The sequence below is a fragment of the Heterocephalus glaber genome, unplaced genomic scaffold (assembly GCF_053883595.1).
Source record: "Heterocephalus glaber isolate CG9 unplaced genomic scaffold, H.glaber_assembly_v1.0 deba00000470, whole genome shotgun sequence".
NCBI lineage: Eukaryota > Metazoa > Chordata > Mammalia > Rodentia > Bathyergidae > Heterocephalus > Heterocephalus glaber.
The window spans coordinates 4,110,046-4,131,346 of NW_028258145.1; the positions used below are offsets into that span (position 1 = coordinate 4,110,046).

The 21,301-nt window shown below is 36.2% G+C and overlaps 1 protein-coding gene across 8 annotated transcripts in view; it reads right to left on the reverse strand.

The window, feature by feature from the left end:
• Tsga10 (testis specific 10) overlaps window positions 1-21,301 on the reverse strand; it is a 120,692-nt gene that overhangs the window by 56,184 nt on the left and 43,207 nt on the right. For all 8 annotated transcript variants that reach the window (XR_015448154.1, XR_002394763.2, XM_087203459.1 and 5 more), the window contains 4 exons: window positions 19,936-20,094; window positions 11,070-11,240; window positions 10,902-10,979; window positions 9,812-9,963 (listed from right to left, as the gene is read on the reverse strand). Coding sequence is in view for 6 of the 8 variants with exons in the window: in XM_087203459.1 (XP_087059585.1) it covers window positions 9,812-9,963; window positions 10,902-10,979; window positions 11,070-11,240; window positions 19,936-20,094 (560 nt within the window). In the remaining 2 variants the exon portion in view is untranslated. The remainder of the gene's footprint in view (window positions 1-9,811; window positions 9,964-10,901; window positions 10,980-11,069; window positions 11,241-19,935; window positions 20,095-21,301) is intronic.

Here is a 21,301-nt window from a genome sequence, read left to right on the forward strand (position 1 = left end):
AGCAAAAAACCCAAAACCCAAAAAGCAACCAAACAATTGTTGTACTACCCTATTCAAAAATGGGCAAAGGGGTTGGATACACAATTCTCCCGAGAAAACATATACAAAAAATCAACAGGTATATGGAAAGATGCTAAATATTAATCTTTGGGGAAACGCAAACCACAATGAGGTATCACCTCACACGTTAGGATGGCCACCAAAACGAAACAACAATAAATAACAAATGTTTGCAAATATGGAGAAACTGGAGGCTTTATACATAGTTTGGGGGAAAGTAAATTGGTTCAGCCACTAAGGAGGAGAGTCGTCTCTCAAAAAATTAAAAATAAGAGGGGTGACATCAGTAAGATGGCTGAGCAAAGTACAGCATTTGCTTGCCACAAAAAAAAAATGCTCAAAATAACTAGACAGCTATCCATTAAAGAAAATATCCAAGGAAGGGATCAGAATTAAGAATCTGCTCTAACACACAGGAGCAAAAAATGGAGACTATTCACTCGGAAGGATTTCTGGAAAGATCAGCATACCTGACACATTGAGAGATGCCTGAACAACTAAGGGCAGGGACTATCAGTATCAGCCATGTGGTCAATGCCACCATGGTCCCCAGTGGCCTGCTCTGCAGAGGACACTGGCAGCTTCCCCACTAAGGTGACTATTAGCAGTCCTCACTACAGACCCCACAGAGGGAAAAAGATATTCCATACCAATGGAAACCAGAAAGAGATTAGTGGTAGCTATACTTAAACAAAATAGACTTTAAGTCAAAAACTATAAAATGAGACAAAGAATATGTATAGAATACAAATACAAGAATCTGTATAAGGACAAACTAGTCAATTCACTACGAAGATACAGCAGTTATACATAATATGCACCCCATATTGGAGCACCTAAACATATAAAGCAAATATTAATAAATTTGAAGGGAGAAAGAACCAAAAATTCATAATAGATAGGGACTTTAATACACCACTTTCAATAACGGATAATTATTCTTACAGGAATCCAACAAAGATTCCATAAAGTATACTTTACGTCAAAGGACCTGAACACACATATATATATACCACTTTCAATAATGGATAATTATTCTTAGAGGAATCCAACAAGGATTCCATGAAGTATACTTTATGTCAAAGGACCTGAACATTCCACCCAATAGCAGAATTGCAAATTTTTCTTAAGCACATCTAAAACACACTCTAAGATAGACCATATGTTAAGTCACAAAACAATAAACAAAAAATTCCAACAAAAAAGAAGAGCAGGACAAACCCAAAGCTCATACAAGGGAGGAAATTATAAAGATCAGAGCAGAAATCAATGCAATGGAGACTAAGAGAATGATACAAAAAAAATCAATGAAGCCAAGAGTTGGTTCTTTGAAAGAATAAACAAAATGGACAAACCCTTAGCCAGCCTTATCAGAAAAAAGAAAGAAAAGGCCCAAATCCATGCAATTAGGAATGAAAAGGGTGAAATTACAACAGACCCAGCAGAAATCCAGAGGATTATCAATGCCAACTTCAAGAACCTATACGCCAATAAGATGGAAAACACAGAAGAAATGGACAGATTCCTAGATATGGATGAATTACCAAAGTTGAACGAAGAAGACCTACAAATTCTAAACAACCCAATATCAATCAATGAAATTGAAAACATAATTTAAAACTTACCAACTAAGAAAAGCCCAGGTCCTGATGGATTCACTGCTGAATTCTACAAGACATTTAGAGAGGAACTACTGCCACTACTGTTTAATCTCTTCATCGAAATTCAAAGGGACGCAATACTCCTGAATTTGTTCCTGGAAGCAAATATCACCTTGATCCCCAAAGCAGAGAAAGACCCAACAGAAAAAGAGAAGTATAGGCCAATCTCACTAATGAACATAGATGCAAAAATCCTTAATAAGATAATGGCAAATAGAATGCAGAAGATCATCAAGAAGATCATACACCCTGACCAAGTGGGATTCATCCCAGGAACGCAGGGATGGTTTAATGTACACAAATCAATAAATTTAATATACTATATATTAACAGAGCAAAGGACAAAAACCATATGATCATATCAATAGATGCAGAAAAAGCATTTGACAAAATCCAACATGCATTTATGATAAAAAACCTACAAAAAGTTGGAATCGACGGTCTCTACCTCAATCTGATAAAAGCCATCTATGAAAAAGCAACAGCCAATATCTTACTAAATGGTCAAACACTAAAATTCTTCACACTACAATAAGGAACAAGACAAGGACATCCATCATCATCATTCTTGTTCAATGTAGTTTTGGAAACATTAGCCTCAGCAATTAGATAAGAGAAAGAAAAACAAAAATACAGATAGGAAATGAAGAAGTCAAATTGTCATTATTTGCAGATGACATGATACTCTATATAGAAGACCCCAAGGACTCCACCAAAAGTCTTCTAGACTTAATAACCAAATTCAGTCAAGTAGCTGGATACAAGGTCAACACACAAAAATTAATAACTTTCCTCTACACAAACAACAGACTCACTGAGAGAGAAATAGGGCAAACAATTCCTTTCACAATAGCATCCAAGAAATTGAAATACCTAGGAATCAACCTAACTAAAGACATCAAAGACCTCTTCTCTGAAAACTAAAGCACTCTGAAAAGAGAGATTGAAGATGATATCAGAAAATGGAAAGACATCCCTTGCTCCTGGATAGGAAGAATCAACATAGTGAAAATGGCCATACTTCCAAAACTGCTATATAGATTCAATGCAATCTCAATTGAAATCCCAGCAGCATACTTCACAGACCTGGAGAAAACAAATCAAAAATTCATTTGGAACAAGAAGAGACCTAGAATAGCAAAAGCAATTCTAGGCAACAGAGACATGGCAGGGGGTATCACAACCCCCAACTTGAAACTTTATTACAAAGCTACTGTGATAAAAACAGCATGGTACTGGCAAAGAAACAGACTTGAGAACCAGTGGAACAGATTACAAGATGCAGAAACAACTCCAGACACACTCAGCCACCTCATCTTCGACAAAGGAATCAAACACCCTCAATGGAGGAAAGATAGCCTCTTTAATGAATGGTGCTGGAGAAATTGGGTTTCAACTTGCCAAAGACTAAAACTAGACCTATAACTCTCACCATGCACTAAACTAAAATCAAAATGGATTAAAGATCTAAATATTAAAATAGAAACACTGAACCGGCTGGAACAGAGGTCAGGTAGAATTCTTGAAGTCATTGGTGTAGGAAAAGATTTTATGAACAAAACCTCAGCTGCCTGTGAACTAGCACAAAGAATCACTTGACAAGTGGGATCTCTTCTTACTAAAAAGTTTCTGCACAGCAAGTGAAACCACCAGCAGTGTGAAGAGACAACCCACAGTGTGGGAAAAAATTTTCACCAGTGGTCCCTCAGACAAAGGTCTACTGTCTAGAATCTATAAAGAACTTTAAAAAAATCAGACCTCCCAATTCCAAATCAGACCTCCCAATCCAAAAATGGGCATCTGAAATGAACAGACATTTCTCACACAACAAAGTAGAAATGGCAAATAAACATATGAAAATGTTCAACATCACTGGTCATTCAAGAGATGCAAATGAAAACAACGCTGAGATTCCACCTCACTCTAGAAAGAATGGCTGCTATCATGAAATCAACCAATAACAAATGCTGGCGGGGCTGTGGGGAAAGAGGAACACTGCTCCACTGCTGGTGGGAGTATAGACTGGTGCAACCACTGTGGAAATCAGTATGAAGATACCTCAAAGAACTAGGACTGGCAGTCCCATTTGACCCAGCTAGTCCCCTGCTCAGTATCTTCCCCAAAGAATTAAAAGAATCATACCACAGTGATATATGTGCACCCATGTTCATAGCAGCACAGTTTGTAATAGCTAAAACTTGGAAACAGCCCAAATGCCCATCAACTGGAGACTGGATAAAGAAAATGTGGCTTTTAAAAAATAAAATGGAGTACTACTCAGCCAGAAAAAACGAGAAATTAGAGACATTTACAGCTAAATGGATGCACATTGAGGCCACACTCTTTAAGTGAAATACATAGGACACACATGTGTAAATACCGAATAGTTTCTCTAGTGTGAGAAACTGAAAGTGTAAATAAGGACTGGAAGGTAAAACAAATCATGTGAAATAGGAAGAAAAGGGGAAAAGGGGAATGGGAAGTGGGAGGGGTAGGGGAAAGGAAAGAAGGGAATGGAATTAATATGAGAAAAGGAAAAAATTGAAATAAAATCTTTGTAAATAGGGAGGGATGGAGGGGTTGAAGGGAGGGCAGGGGAATGGGGAAAAAATAAGAACCAAGAGAGATTATGTAAAGGTGCAAATTTCCAATGATGAATGTCATTATATTGTATACCTACAATGTACCAATAAAATTAGTTTTTTAAAAACCAACAGGGCTGGGGATTTAGTTCAGTGGTTCCGACATCTGCCTCACAAGTGCAATGTCCCGAGTCTGTTCCCCAGTACCAAAAAAAACCATCCAACCAACCAAACAAACAAAAATAACGCTAACAAATGTAAGAAGGCTGAAAACATATCAGGCATTTTTTTTCTGACCATAATGGAATGAAATTAGAAATCAGGAACAAGGGGATGACTGGAAAATCCACAAATATGTGGAAATTAAATAGCATACTTTGAAAAGCCAATGAGACAACACAGATATCCAAAGGAGAATTTAATCTTGAAACAAAAATAGAAATCGCACAAAAATTTATGGGATGCAGTAAAAGCAGCTCTCAGAAGGAACTATATACTGATAAACATCTACATTCAAAAAGGAAAAAGATTTCAAATAAACAGCCTAACTTTACACCTCAAGGAAGTTTAAAAAAAATCTAAGCCCAACGATGGTAAAAGAAAGGAAATAACAAAAGTCAAAGCAAAATTAAATGCCATATATATATCACAGGTCCACAGCTAACACACTCAATAATGGACACTGAAAACTTTCCCTCTAAAATTAGGTACAAAACAAGGACTATTGCCATTGCCATTTCAATTCATTACAACTCTGGCAGTCCCCGCTAGAGAATTAAACAACAAAAAATGAAAGGTAGTCAATTCAGAAAGGAATTAGTACAGTTGTCTCTGTTCAGAAATGACATCATCTTACTATTTAGAATGACATGGTATAGAAAAAAAGTTTCACCAAAAAAATTTATAATTAATAAATTCATGTAAAGTTGCAGGATCAAAATCAAAATATAAAATCTATTGGGTTTTATCTGGGGGGGGGGACTGAGGCAGAGTATCGCTATGTAGTTCAGGCTGGCCTTGAAGTCACTATGTAGCCAGACTCACCTCGAACTCATAGGAAACCTCCAGCCTCAGCCTCCTGAGTGGCAGGATTACAGGTGTGGCTACCACACTCAGCTAAATCAATTGTGTGTCTATGCAATAACAGTAAACTACAATATCATACTAAATGGAGAAAAACTGAAAACATTCCCTCCAAAATCAGGAAAAAGACAAGGATATTCACTCTTACCACTATCATTCAACATGGTACTTGTAATTTTAGCCAGAACAATCAAGCAAGACAAATAAATAAAAGAGATATGAATAGGGTAAAAAGAAGTCAAATTATCCTTATTTGTACATAAAAATTCCACTAGAAAACTTTTAGATCTGATAAACAATTTCAGCAAAGTAGCAGGATACAAAATCAGTAACAGCAAAACAAACTACTCAAAAAATAAGCAAAGATGTAAACAGCCATTTTTCCAAGGAAGACATATGAAAAGGTACTCAACATTACTAAGTATCAGAAAAATGCAAATCAAAAACAAAATGAGATACCACTTCACACCATGAGGATGGCTAGTATCAAAAGACAAGTTCTAAGAAGGATGTGGAGAAAAAGGAAACCCTCACACTGTTGATGGGAATGTAAACTGGAATAGCCACTATGGACAACTTAGGGTGGTGCCTCAAAGGACTGAAAATACAACTACCACGTGATCTACCAATTTCATATATATACATATAAAATAAATAAAATCATTACCTCAAAGGGAAATCTGCACTCCCATGTTCATTGCAGCATTATTCAAAAGAGGCAAGATACACAAACAACCTAAGTGTCCATCAGTGGATGAATGGATTAAAAAACTGTAATATATCATATGCAATGGAATATAAGTCAGCCATAAATATGGAGAAATCCCTGCCATGTATAACAACATGGATGAGACTGGACGACATTATACTAAGTGAAATAAGCCAAACACAGACAAATACTACATGATATCACTTATACGGGGAATCTTTTAAAAGTCAAACTCAGAAACAGAGTAGAAAGGTGGTTACCAACAGCTGAGGTTGTAGAAGAAATGGGGAGATGTTGGCTAAAGGATAAAAACTTACAGTTCTAGGATGAAAAAGTTCTGAATATCTAACGTACAGTGAGGTGACTATAGTTAATAATAATATGCCATATGCTTAAACTTTTCTAATAGGAGATTTTAATACTCTCACTACAATAGTTAAAGGAACTATGTGAGACAATGGATATATAAATTAAGCTTATTAATCATTTCACAATATGTGTACATCAAAACATTACATTGTATGCCTTAAACATATACAATTTTAATTCAATAATTATATCTCAATAATGTTGAAAATCTTTCAAAAATTAAAACAGAACTACTATATGAATCAACATTCCCATTTCTGGGTATTTACCTAAAAGAATGGACATCAGGACCTCAAAGACATTATCTGTATTCCCATGCTCACAGCAGCATTATTCACAGTATCCAAGAGATTAAAAGAATCTAAATGTCCTTCAACAGATGAATAAAGAAATGTGGTGTATAATTTAATGGAATATTATCAGTCTGAAATTTTGTCAGACTGAACCTTAAGAACATCACTTGTGTGATAGGTGAAATAAGATAGTCACAGAAAGACAAATACTGTATAATATACCATGTATAAGACATGAACTCAAAAAGAGAAAGTTGAATGGTTGTTGCCAGGAGCTGGGGGAGGGGGAAGCATCCATTTTCAATGGATGTAGATCGCTTGGGTGTACAAAAAGCAAAGGTTCTAGAGATCTGCTATATAGTTAGTATTATGCAATACATTTAAAGATTTAAGAAGTATATTTCCTGTTATTTTTTTTTTACCACAATAAGGAAGGAACAAAGGAAAGAAGGGAAGGGAGGAGGGAAGGAGGGAGGGAAGACATATGGACAACTGACCTATACAAGTACAAGGCAATTCAATGAAGAAAGAAAAGTATTTTCAACAAATGATACTGGAAAAATTAAACATCCTTATGCAAAAAAGGTAAACTTTCATTTACATATCATACATAAAAATTAACTTGAAATGTATTACAGATCTAAATATAAGAGCTAAAACTACAAAACTGCTAAGAGAAATCATGGGAGAAAATCTTAATTACCTTAGGTTTTACAAAGATTTCTTTAGAAGAAAATAAAACACTAAATATAAATTTACTGAATTCAATAAATTTCACTTGAACTAAAAACACTTGCTTTTTTAAAAAGATACTCTTAAGATAATACAAAGGCAAGCCACAGAATGGGAGAAAATCTTTGCAAAACATACACCTGACAAAGATCTTATACATAAAATATGGACACTTACCATTTTATTAATATAAACTCAATAATATAAAAGATTTGAGGAGACATCTCACAAAAGATGCACAAAAGGCGAATAAGTGTATGAACAGATGCTCAAAATCATTAATCATTAGGAAAGAATAAATTAAAAGCATAATATATATATATTAGAAAAGGTAAAGCTAAGATACTGCATACCAAATGTTGGTGAGGATATATAACTACTGAAACACTCATACACTGCTGGTACAAATGCAAAATAAAATAGAACAGGCACTTTAGGACAACCACTAGAAGGCAGGAGAAGGAGAGGGAGAGAGAGAGAAAGGAAGAGGAAGAAGGGGAAGGAGGAGAAAGGGAGACAGAAAGTTTAACGGTTTATTCAAAAGTGAAATATATATCATCATATAATTTATCCATTTTATTCCTATGTACCACTCCAAGAGAAATAAAAGCATAGGTCCACAAAACGACTTACATAGGAAAGTTCTTAGCAGGTTTATTTGTCACAGCCACAAATTGGAAACAACTTAATGTCTATTTCTATATCCATACAACAGAATACTACTCAGTAATTACAAAGAATGATTAAATATATATAACAACATGAATACATCTCAAAATAATTCATGCTGTATTATTACATACATTTAAAGTTTTCATACTGTACTATATGCTGATTACATGTAAATGAAACATATACATCAAAAATCTCTAAAACTATTATATATCTCTGCTAGAATATTATTCTAAAAAATGCTTTCAAAGAACTTTTGGTAACATGAGAAAATGTTTATGGTATATAATTAAATGAAACTGACCAAGTATAAAATTATACAGGTCAATCTCAACCAATAAAAACTTACATAATATATACAGATAGACAAATTTCTGGTCAGAAAGTTCTATATTATTATTTTCCTCTGGGAATTGGAATTAAGAATGATCTAAATTTTCTTCATGATTTTCTCAATTTTCAAAGGTTTTTTTTGGTTACTCTTGTCTTGCTTTATTATTACCTTCATTTCACCTAATCTTCCAATATTCTTATAAGCAGTAAAAAATTTTTAAAGTGAAGGGAAAGAATTTAAGTAATTATCCATCCTGACAAATGATTACAACCTGTGCAGCATGATCAAGGAGAAACTGAGAATTTGTACAGGGACCAAATATTATCTGTAGACACAGTAATAGATTTCACTCAGATGAACTACTATTTTTCAGAAACACATGATGGTGCATGCCTGTAATCCCAGTACTCTGGGAGGCTGAGGAAGGAGGATTTAAGTTTGAACCCAGCCTGGACAATTTAGTGAGACCCTGACTCAAAATAAAAAATTTAAAAGGACTGGGAATGTGAATCAGCATGAGATTCTGGGTTCAATCTCCAATACCACAAAAACAATATGAATGCTATTTTTCAAATGTTCACTTATCTATTAAAATTCAACCTTACTGAATTTATAGATTACTCACATCAACAGATCCTAAAAGTTAAATGACAAACATAGAAATTGTTCGAAAATGTATTCTCATATATATAGTGCCTACAGGCTGTTTTAATTGATATTTATTCTGCTTCCATACTAGTATGTAGGAAGAGTTAAGCAACATACTTAGCATTCAATTAAGAGAAATTCCATTACATGTTCCTATTTCTCTGCTGACTTTTAATTATGCCCTAAAGTACCTTTTCTCTAAGCTATTGTCAGACCTCTGCTTCCTTGTATCGTTAACATCCCAGAACAGAATTTAAGGTTATAAAAGTAAATTAAGGGCCAGGGATTTAGCTCAGTGGTTCCGCTGCCTGCCCCGCAAGTGCAAGGTCCTGAGTTCGATCCCCAGTACCAAAAAAAAGTAAAGTGAAAGTGAAATATGCTCAGTACCCATAAGGGCCCTGTAAAAGCTATTTAAGGTAAACCTGAAGAAGTCTGCAAATGTACAGTCAAGATTACTAGAAATATGCTTTCTAGTTCAGTGCACCATTACTAGTCTGTGATTGATCTTGGGAAAACTGTTCAAACGTGTCCTGAAGTTTCTAAAACTAATTTATAATAATCCTTTCAGAAATTAAATTCAATAAATAACTTAATGTTCATTATAAAATATATTACAAAAGGCAGAGCTATCAGTAACAGTAAACTGTTTTAACAGTTATTTTGTTTACCTCAAAGAATTATTCTCTGCTTTTTGTCTGCCAAGTTCACTCTCAGTATCCATTGCCTTTCTTGCTAGTGATTTCATTTCTTTTTCCACAGTGGTTATGGTTTCCTTCATCAAAGTCATATTTGACATTTGTTCCATCCGTTCGTCATCAAGCTATACAAGTAGAACAACAAGGTTACAGCCATCACTAACGAAGCCTCAGGAGTCTTTCTGCAGAGACATCCTCCCTCCATTCCAACTGTGGTTTATGGAAAAATTTACATGAGATGATCAGGTCAGACCTGAGAGCTATGGGAGGCATTATGGATAAAGTACTATGTCTCTGGAAGGAACAAAAACTAGCCACTGCACAGCTCTTCCGAAAGTCTATAACAGTACACTGGCTTACAGTTTTCAATCTAGTTCAATTTGACTACAGCCTACGTATTCAAATTGCAAAAGAATTTATCTGTTATCCACCATTAATAAATTACAAATGGGATTACGGGTAGGTAAGTGGGATTGTGAAAATAAAAATTCTATTTCTCTTGTCTAGTGTTTTCTACTTAAAATACTACAGATAAATTTATAAAAACTTTTAACTAAACTTGATGAAAAAAGTTAATCCATTTAATCCTGTTTATATATCCATAACATCTCAAATATAGATCCATAGCATCTTCATAGTTGGCATTATTATTATTATTATTATTATTATTATTATTATTATTATTATTTGGTACCAGGGATCGAACTCAGGACCTTGCGCTTCCAAGGGAGGTGTGGTGCCATGGAGCTAAATCCTCAGCCCTGGCAATATTATTTTTAACAAAACAGAGAGAGGAGAAAGTTGTTAAAATTCCTGTGAGTGAATCCTGATAATTTTTTTTAAAAGAACACATTTTGCAACCAAACACACAAAACAATTTGCTCATATTTTTAGAAAGAAATAAACAAGTAAAACAGTGATGATTTATACCATATATACCACCTTAAGTATTTTAGGACAAGAAACACTATCTTATAAAAATAAAAGAACTTCTCTGAATATAGAAAACAGGGAAAAGGAAAGGTCACTGAAAGGCTCTTATAGCCTAGATTGATTTTTTTACATTATGAACTGTACACTCCAGCTCTTCTATTCTTTGTTCCAAATGGGCCTTCTCATTAAAAGCTGTCTCTTGAGCAATCTGTTTTAAAAAGAAAAATAAAATAGAGCACTTTCAGTGTCACTACATTTGTATCTCATATACGTTTAGATAGATAAAATTTCTGCAAACCTTTAGTCTTTCCCTCAGACTGTCTCTCTCTGTGGTCATTCTTCGTAAATCAGTGAAGGCTACATCTCTCTCAGTCTCCACCCGCCGGAGAATAGCATGCGCTGTTGTTGATTTAGGAGACTTACAGTTTTTCATCATTTCTCGTCGAAGTCGGGCAATTTCCTCCTGTGCCTGTTATTTAAATACATAGATAAAATTTTAAAACAAGCTTTAAATTAGACAAAAATATAGCCACCTAATAGCTAGCCAGTTAAAGTGCAAACCTATATTAATGTACATACAGCAAGTAAAGAGAAGTTTTTATTTTCAAATGAGTTTATACAAATAAATGCAAACAAATGTATTTAAATAGCAGCTCACTTTACAATGTATCAAACTTTTTAAATAAAATTAATTTGGAAGAAATCATTGTATCAAAGAATGTTTTGCAAAGAAATATACTCAGTATACTTCATCTAACTATTTATGGTAAAAACTTGAATACAACATAATTCAGGTAGAATACTGGTATGGTGAATTTTATCGCAGTGTTTGCCTTTCTCTGCTTAAGTGTATTTTCTATTAGCATTTCCTGGCTCCTTTTGCCTTGACAGAAACACCCATCAATCCCTACTGATAGCCTAACATATTCTCTTCTACACTTCTTCAGTGATGCCCTGGTCTCAAATCTATTGCGTGCTTGCAGTTGATTTCAGACTCTACTTTGTTGCAGAAGTCTCCTTATCTTTTTCCTCAGGATTTGGGTCACCATCTATTCAGCTGGTGTCTAAGTCTTAAGAGAAAGACACATCAATTCCCAGGTTCTGTGTCTAAGCCTTCACTAGAACTCCAGACCTTACCTCCTAAAGTGACTTCTACAATCTCCCAAACTCTTTTCTAGTTTTCTGTGACCTTGAATAGTATACTCTCCACTGGCTTTTTCTCCCCCACCTTCTGTCATGTACATGGCTCCCTTATCTTGAAAACATGCCACTTAATCCTGCTTTGTCACTAGCCATGCTGTGTCTTTTCTTCCACTGGTATACTTTTTTTAAAGTACCATCTGTGCCCATTGGAATAATTCCTTACGACGCACTCTCTCAACCCAATGTAACCAGGCTCCCAACCCCAGCATATTCTGTGGAACTTCAACTAATGAGCTCACCAAACTTAACAGCTTTTTCTCCACTCCTGTTCTTGATATTCTGGCAATATCTGGTTTTGTTTTCATCACCCTTTTTCTTGAGATTCCTTCCTCCCTTGGGCTTATAATATGCTCTTAGTTCTTTATCTCTTTGAAAGGTTCCTCTCTGCTTCTTTTTTAAAATTAATTTTATTGGTACATTTTAGGTATACAATATAATGACATTCATTGTTGGAAATTTGCACATTTACATAATTTCTCTTGGTTCTTATTTTTTTCCCATTCCCCTGCCCTCGCTGCAATCCCTCCGCCCCTCCCTATTTACTAAGACTTTGTTTCCATTGTTTCATTTTCTCATATTAACTCCATTCTCTTCTTTCCTTCCCCAACCCTTCCCACTTCCCCTTCCCCTTTTCCCCTTTTCTTCCTATTTCACATTATCTATCATACCTTTTGATACTTATTTACACTTCCAGTTTCTCACACCAGAGAAACTATTCGGTATTTACATATGTCTGCCCTATTTACTACATTTAAGAGTATGGCCTCAATATACATGAATTTAGCTATAAATGTCTCTAATTTCTCATCCTTTATGGCTGAGTGGTACTCCATTTTACTTTAAAAAAACACCCCACATTTTCTTTATCCAGTCTCCAATTGATGGGCAACTGGGCTGTTTCCGAGTTTTAGCTATTACAAACTGTGCTTCTAAGAACATGGGTGCACATAAAGATCTAAATATTAAAACAGAAACACTAAACCAGCTGAAAGAGAGATTAGGTAGAACTGTTGAAGACACTGGCGTAGGAAAAGATTTCATGAATAAAACCTCAGTCACATGTGAACTAGCACAAAGAATCAACAAGTGGGATTTCTTCTTATTAAAAAGCTTCTGCACAGCAAGAGAAACCACCAGCAGTGTGAAGAGACAACCCACAATGTGGGGAAAAAATTACCACCTGTTCCTCACACAAAGGTCTACTATCTAGAATATATAAAGAACTTATAAAAATCAGACCTCCCAAATTTAAAAACCCAATCCAAAAAAATGGGCATCTGAAATGAACAGACATTTCTCACACAAAGAACTAGAAATAGCAAATAAAAATATGAAAAAAAATGTTCAACATCACTGATCATTCGAGAGATACAAATGAAAACAACACTGAGATTCTACCTTGCCGAAAGAATGGCTGCTGTCAAGAAATCAATAACAGATGGCTTCCAGCCCAGAGGAGGCTTCCAGGTCAGCAAGCCACAGCTCCCAGCCCAGAGGAGGGTTCCGGGTAGGGGTGCCACAGTTCCCAGAGAGGAGGCTTCTGGATAGGCATGCTCCAACTCCCAGCATGGAGGAGGCTTCTGGGTAGGCAAGCCACAGCTCCTAGCACAGAGGAGGTGAGCCACGTGGGCGCCAGCAGTACCCCTCACCCCTCGAAATGAGAAGACAGGTAAACAAGCCTCAGAACCAGACTTCCAGATCACCTACAGCAACCCAAAAGGGAAACGAGATGGAACACTCTCATACTCAACCACCTGGACTCCCTGAACTAGCAACAAAAGAGGATTTGGAAAAAATGAAATCAGAAATAATTTCTCCCAGAACAGCAGAGATTGTGCCCATAGTGCAAGACACGATTAATAAATCTAGAGAGGACACAGATAAAAAATAGAAGAGCTGAGGAACATGATGGAATTCCAACATAGGAAACATACTGAATTCATAAAACAGATACAAACAGATTTCCGGGAGATTAAAAACTCCCTTGAAAGTCTATGCAGCAGAATGAGCCAATGTGAAGACAGAATTTCAGATATAGAAGATAAGATTGCAATTAGTGACCAGGAAAAGAAAAATTGCTTTAAAATTGTAAGGGAACATGAGAAATCAATCCAGCAGCTACTAGATGATGCAAAGAAGAATAACATAAGACTGATTGGAGTCAATGAAGAAAGAAGAGAGAGTGCAGATGACATAAAAAACTCTTCACAGAAGTGATGGCAGAAAGCTTCCCAAGCAAGGGAAAAGAACTTGACATACAGATAAGTGAGGCATATAGGACTCCAAATAGCCTTGATCGAAAAAATCTACACATAGGCATATAACTGTTAAGATTCCAGAAACACAACAGAAGAACAAAATTCTACACGTAGTTAGAGAAAAGAAACAAATCACATACAAAGGAAAGCCCATCAGAATCACAGCAGACTTCTCAACACAAACCATCAAGGCAAGAAGAGCTTGGAGAGATGTATTTCAAGCCCTAAAAGAAAACAACCTCCAACCCAGACTGATATACCCTGTAAAACTACCTTTCAAAATTGATGGAGAAATAAGATACTTTCATGACAAAGAGTACCTTAGGAGCTTCATGAACACCAAACCAGCACTCCAAAAAATTTTAGACAAAATCCTAGGAAAAGACAATGAGGATCACAACCTCAGGAAACCCAGGAGAATGAATCCACTGGGCATGACAAGAAATTAAAAGCAAAGGGGGAGAATCAAACAAAAAGAAAAAGTCATGACAATGATAACTCAATATGTATCAGTTATAACCATCAATGTTAACTGCCTCAACTCACCAATCAAAAGAAACAGACTGGCAGAATGGGTCAAGAAGCAAGATCCAACAATATACTGCATACAAGAAACACACTTAATTCAAAAAGAAACTCACAGACTGGAAGTTAAAGGGTGGAAAACAATACTCCATGAGAGGGGAACCTGAAAAAAAGCAGGAGTAGATATCCTCTTGGCAGACCAAGTGGATTTCAAGCCCACACTGATTAAGAGAGACAAAGAAGGACACTATATCCTTGTAAAGGGAACAATCCAAGAGGAAAAGATGATAATCATAAATATCTATGTACCAAACACTAGTGTACCCAACTATATAATACAAATACTAACAGAAATGAAAAATTATATAAGCACTAATACAATAGTAGTGGGGGACCTCAATACTCCACTGTCACAAATAGATAGATCAACTAGACAAAAAACAAGCAATGAAATAGTAGAATCAAACTCCTGAACAAATGAACTTAACAGATGTTTACAGAGTGTTTCACCCCACAAAATCAGAATACACATTCTTCTCAGCTGCACATGGGTCATTCTCCAAAATAGACCACATACTCACTCATAGAACATATTTAGGTAAGTGCAAAGGAAGTGACGTTATCCTTGTATATTATCAGACCATAGTGCGATGACATTAGAGATCAACAGCAAAAGAAACCGCAAAAACTTCATAAACACATGGAAATTGAACAACACACTCCTGAATAAGTAATGGGTCACAGAGGAAATTAAAGAAATCAGACAGTTCCCTCAATTAAATGACAATGACAATACAACATATTGGAATCTGTGGGACACAATGAAAGCAGTCTTACGAGGGAAATTCATAGCAGTGAATGCTCATTATGAAAACAGAGCAAGCGCAATTAACCTGATGCTGAACCTCAAGCTTCTAGAAAAAGAAGAGCAGGACAAACCCAAAGCCCATAGAAAGAAGGAAATTATAAAGATCAGGGCAGAAAACAATACAAAAAATCAATGAAGCCAAGAGTTGGTTCTTCAAAGGAATACACAAAATGGACAAACCCTTAGCCAGCCTTATCAGAAAAAGGAAAGAAAAGGCCCAAATCCATGCAATTAGGAATGAAAAGGGTGAAATTACAACAGACCCAGCAGAAATCCAGAGGATTATCAATGCCAACTTCAAGAACCTATACGCCAATAAGATGGAAAACACAGAAGAAATGGACAGATTCCTAGATATGGATGAATTACCAAAGTTGAATGAAGAAGACCTACAAATTCTAAACAACCCAATATCAATCAATGAAATTGAAAACATAATTTAAAACTTACCAACTAAGAAAAGCCCAGGTCCTGATGGATTCACTGCTGAATTCTACAAGACATTTAGAGAGGAACTACTGCCACTACTGTTTAATCTCTTCATCGAAATTCAAAGGGACGCAATACTCCTGAGTTTGTTCCTGGAAGCAAATATCACCTTGAACCCCAAAGCAGAGAAAGACCCAACAGAAAAAGAGAAGTATAGGCCAATCTCACTAATGAACATAGATGCAAAAATCCTTAATAAGATAATGGCAAATAGAATGCAGAAGATCATCAAGAAGATCATACACCCTGACCAAGTGGGATTCATCCCAGGAACGCAGGGATGGTTTAATGTACACAAATCAATAAATTTAATATACTATATATTAACAGAGCAAAGGACAAAAACCATATGATCATATCAATAGATGCAGAAAAAGCATTTGACAAAATCCAACATGCATTTATGATAAAAAACCTACAAAAAGTTGGAATCGACGGTCTCTACCTCAATCTGATAAAAGCCATCTATGAAAAAGCAACAGCCAATATCTTACTAAATGGTCAAACACTAAAATTCTTCACACTACAATAAGGAACAAGACAAGGACATCCATCATCATCATTCCTGTTCAATGTAGTTTTGGAAACATTAGCCTCAGCAATTAGATAAGAGAAAGAAAAACAAAAATACAGATAGGAAATGAAGAAGTCAAATTGTCATTATTTGCAGATGACATGATACTCTATATAGAAGACCCCAAGGACTCCACCAAAAGTCTTCTAGACTTAATAACCAAATTCAGTCAAGTAGCTGGATACAAGGTCAACACACAAAAATTAATAACTTTCCTCTACACAAACAACAGACTCACTGAGAGAGAAATAGGGCAAACAATTCCTTTCACAATAGCATCCAAGAAATTGAAATACCTAGGAATCAACCTAACTAAAGACATCAAAGACCTCTTCTCTGAAAACTAAAGCACTCTGAAAAGAGAGATTGAAGATGATATCAGAAAATGGAAAGACATCCCTTGCTCCTGGATAGGAAGAATCAACATAGTGAAAATGGCCATACTTCCAAAACTGCTATATAGATTCAATGCAATCTCAATTGAAATCCCAGCAGCATACTTCACAGACCTGGAGAAAACAAATCAAAAATTCATTTGGAACAAGAAGAGACCTAGAATAGCAAAAGCAATTCTAGGCAACAGAGACATGGCAGGGGGTATCACAACCCCCAACTTGAAACTTTATTACAAAGCTACTGTGATAAAAACAGCATGGTACTGGCAAAGAAACAGACTTGAGAACCAGTGGAACAGATTACAAGATGCAGAAACAACTCCAGACACACTCAGCCACCTCATCTTCGACAAAGGAATCAAACACCCTCAATGGAGGAAAGATAGCCTCTTTAATGAATGGTGCTGGAGAAATTGGGTTTCAACTTGCCAAAGACTAAAACTAGACCTATAACTCTCACCATGCACTAAACTAAAATCAAAATGGATTAAAGATCTAAATATTAAAATAGAAACACTGAACCGGCTGGAACAGAGGTCAGGTAGAATTCTTGAAGTCATTGGTGTAGGAAAAGATTTTATGAACAAAACCTCAGCTGCCTGTGAACTAGCACAAAGAATCACTTGACAAGTGGGATCTCTTCTTACTAAAAAGTTTCTGCACAGCAAGTGAAACCACCAGCAGTGTGAAGAGACAACCCACAGTGTGGGAAAAAATTTTCACCAGTGGTCCCTCAGACAAAGGTCTACTGTCTAGAATCTATAAAGAACTTTAAAAAAATCAGACCTCCCAATTCCAAATCAGACCTCCCAATCCAAAAATGGGCATCTGAAATGAACAGACATTTCTCACACAACAAAGTAGAAATGGCAAATAAACATATGAAAATGTTCAACATCACTGGTCATTCAAGAGATGCAAATGAAAACAACGCTGAGATTCCACCTCACTCTAGAAAGAATGGCTGCTATCATGAAATCAACCAATAACAAATGCTGGCGGGGCTGTGGGGAAAGAGGAACCCTGCTCCACTGCTGGTGGGAGTGTAGACTGGTGCAACCACTGTGGAAATCAGTATGGAGACACCTCAAAGAACTAGGACTGGAAGTCCCATTTGACCCTGCTATTCCACTGCTGGGGATCTTCCCCAAAGAATTAAAAGAATCATACCACAGTGATATATGTGCACCCATGTTCATAGCAGCACAGTTTGTAATAGCTAAAACTTGGAAACAGCCCAAATGCCCATCAACTGGAGACTGGATAAAGAAAATGTGGCTTTTAAAAAATAAAATGGAATACTACTCAGCCAGAAAAAACGAGAAATTAGAGACATTTACAGCTAAATGGATGCACATTGAGGCCACACTCTTTAAGTGAAATAAATAGGACACACATGTGTAAATACCGAATAGTTTCTCTAATGTGAGAAACTGAAAGTGTAAATAAGGACTGGAAGGTAAAACAAATCATGTGAAATAGGAAGAAAAGGGGAAAAGGGGAATGGGAAGTGGGAGGGGTAGGGGAAAGGAAAGAAGGGAATGGAATTAATATGAGAAAAGGAAAAAATTGAAATAAAATCTTTATAATTGAAGGCAGGGCAAGGGAAGGGAGAAAAAATAAGAAACAAGAGAGTATGTAAAGGTGCATATTTCCAATGATGAATGTCATTATACTGTACACCTAAAATGTACCAATAAAAGGATATACAAAAAAAAAGAAATCAACCAATAACAAATGCTGGCGGGGCTGTGGGGAAAAGGGAACCCTACTCCACTGTTGGAGGGAGTGTAGACTGGTCCAACCACTGTGGAAATCAGTATGAAGATACCTCAAAGAACTAGGATTAGAGGTCCCCCTTGATCCAGCTACTCCCCTGCTGGGTATCTTCCCAAATGAATTAAAAGTATCCTCTCTGCTTCTTGAACATTACATTTTGGCCTCTCTGCTCCTTTAGGCAGAGAATTCTCATTGAGAATTTCATTCCCTCTGCAGACTCAAAATTCATCTCTAGGCCAGGGATTTAGCTCAGTGATGTCACTGCCTGCCTCACAAGCACAAGGTCCTGAGTTCAATCCCAGGTACCAAAGGAAAAAAAAAATCCCAAAAAACAAAAACTCACCTCTAAGCCATGACTTCTAAAACTACATATTCAGCTCCTGTCTGTTTCCTCAGTCCAACACCATACTTCTTACTGCCTGCTGGCAATTATTACCTGAAAGTATTACCATCATCTTACTCCATCTGTTTAACCCCAGAGTCACAATTTTTCACCCAAACACCAATGAGTTTATTTCTCCTCTTACTACAGTTCTCTTAGTCATTCAAGACAGACTTTCAGATAATTCAATGTTCCTCCTTCCTAAAGTGAATCTCAAGTCTCCCTGCATTCCTTGTGTGTGTCCCTGTGTTTGTTTCCACAGTTAGAACCCTCACTTAAGTCCCCCAAAGCCTCATGCACGGACTACCAGGGCAGCCTTCCAAGGAGCCCATGGTCTCTCCCTCCTCTAATTCTCCTGAAGGAGTAATTGTTGTGCAAGAATGATAAAGAAGATTACGTGAGAGATAATAAAAAGTTGCCACCGGGTTAAAACTGTAAAAAATGCTACTTTGGCCATATTTCTCCTGCTTTAAAAAAATAATAAAACTTTCTACTGCTTATAAAACAAAGTGTAAGTTTCTGATCAGGTTAACTAAACAGCCTCTACCATCAAAATTGAGATGTCAACAAACTACATAAGCTCACAGAACAAAGGGAGCCTGCCTCCTTATTTTATAGATCTATAAGCTAAGAATATATACATATAGAAGTAATGTCATTACTTGTTTATTTATAAGAATAAACAATTTACCTGTTCATAAAGAAGGAAGGTCTTGTCTCTCTCAGATGTAAGAACTTTGACATTACCCTGAATTTCTGCCAAATGACGCTCATATTTTTCCAGCATGCATTTGAGTTCTTCACGATCTCTTGTTGTTGACTTCAAAAGCTCTACATCACAGTTTGCACCCTATAATTATTATATTAGAAATCTGAAATTTTTCTTTTCAACCTATGGTATTTTAAAAAGCTGATACTGGTGGCAGTATATGATCTCTACTTAAATATGACTATATAATAAAGAGAAATCATGAAGAATAAATAAGAAAATCATCTTTTTTTTTACAACAGCTTTACCCCAAATTGCTCCAAATTGTCTGATTATTGCCTAAACACTTCTCATACTATGAATAAAGAGCTACTATTCCTTTTTTTAAGGAGCATGTCTCCCTCTTTTTTAGTATAATTGACAGATGAAATTATACATATTTAAGTGTACAACATGGTATTTCGAGATACATATACATTGTGAAGTGATTACTACTAACTTTTAACAGTTAAGATCTAGGTGTTCCCTAAAGCCTCATGGGATCATAGGCAGGACCTTTGGAAGGTGAATGGATTATGGGGGCTTATACATAACTGCTGTGCCGTCAGGAGAAGGGGCCTGGTCAGAAGAGGCGGTCACTGGGGTATGACCAGCAAGGGTTTAATCTCACTTCCTAGGCCTCTCTCTTCACTCTCTCTGCTTCCTGGATGCATGTGGTGGGCAGCTCTCCTCCACTATGCCCCTGAGCCAAGCTGTTCTGCCTTGGAGCCAACCAACCATGGACTGAAATGTAAGTCAAAATAAACCTTTCCTCCTTTGAATTGTAGGTATCAGGTATGGTGTCTCCATGAAAAAGAAAGTTGACTAGGGCACTAATGTACTCATCACCTCATATACTCATAGAAATATTAATTTCCTCCACTTAGAAATATTTTATAGTAGCGCAAGTCAAAAACCACTCAAACAAAAAGAAAAACATGATCAGCATCTCACTCCCAGAAGCAGTTAAAATGGATAAGTGAACATAATTCTGGATGATTTCTTGATATCTCTCTATATAAATTTTTTTTTTTTGGTACCGGGGATTGAACTCAGGACCTTGCGTTTGCAAGGTAGGCAGCAGCACCACTGAGCTATATCCCTGGCCCTATACAAATGCAATTTTGAAAATAAAAACTTGGCAATGCCACATATACTGTTTTGTAACTTGCTGTTCCACTTCGTGAAGTGTAGTAGAAACCTACAATAAATTCGTCAGCATCTGATCTCTTAATGATATAATTAATAATTTTCTCATCCCCCTGCACCTCCCTCCTCTCCCTTACTCCCTTCTTCTTGTCTACTAATA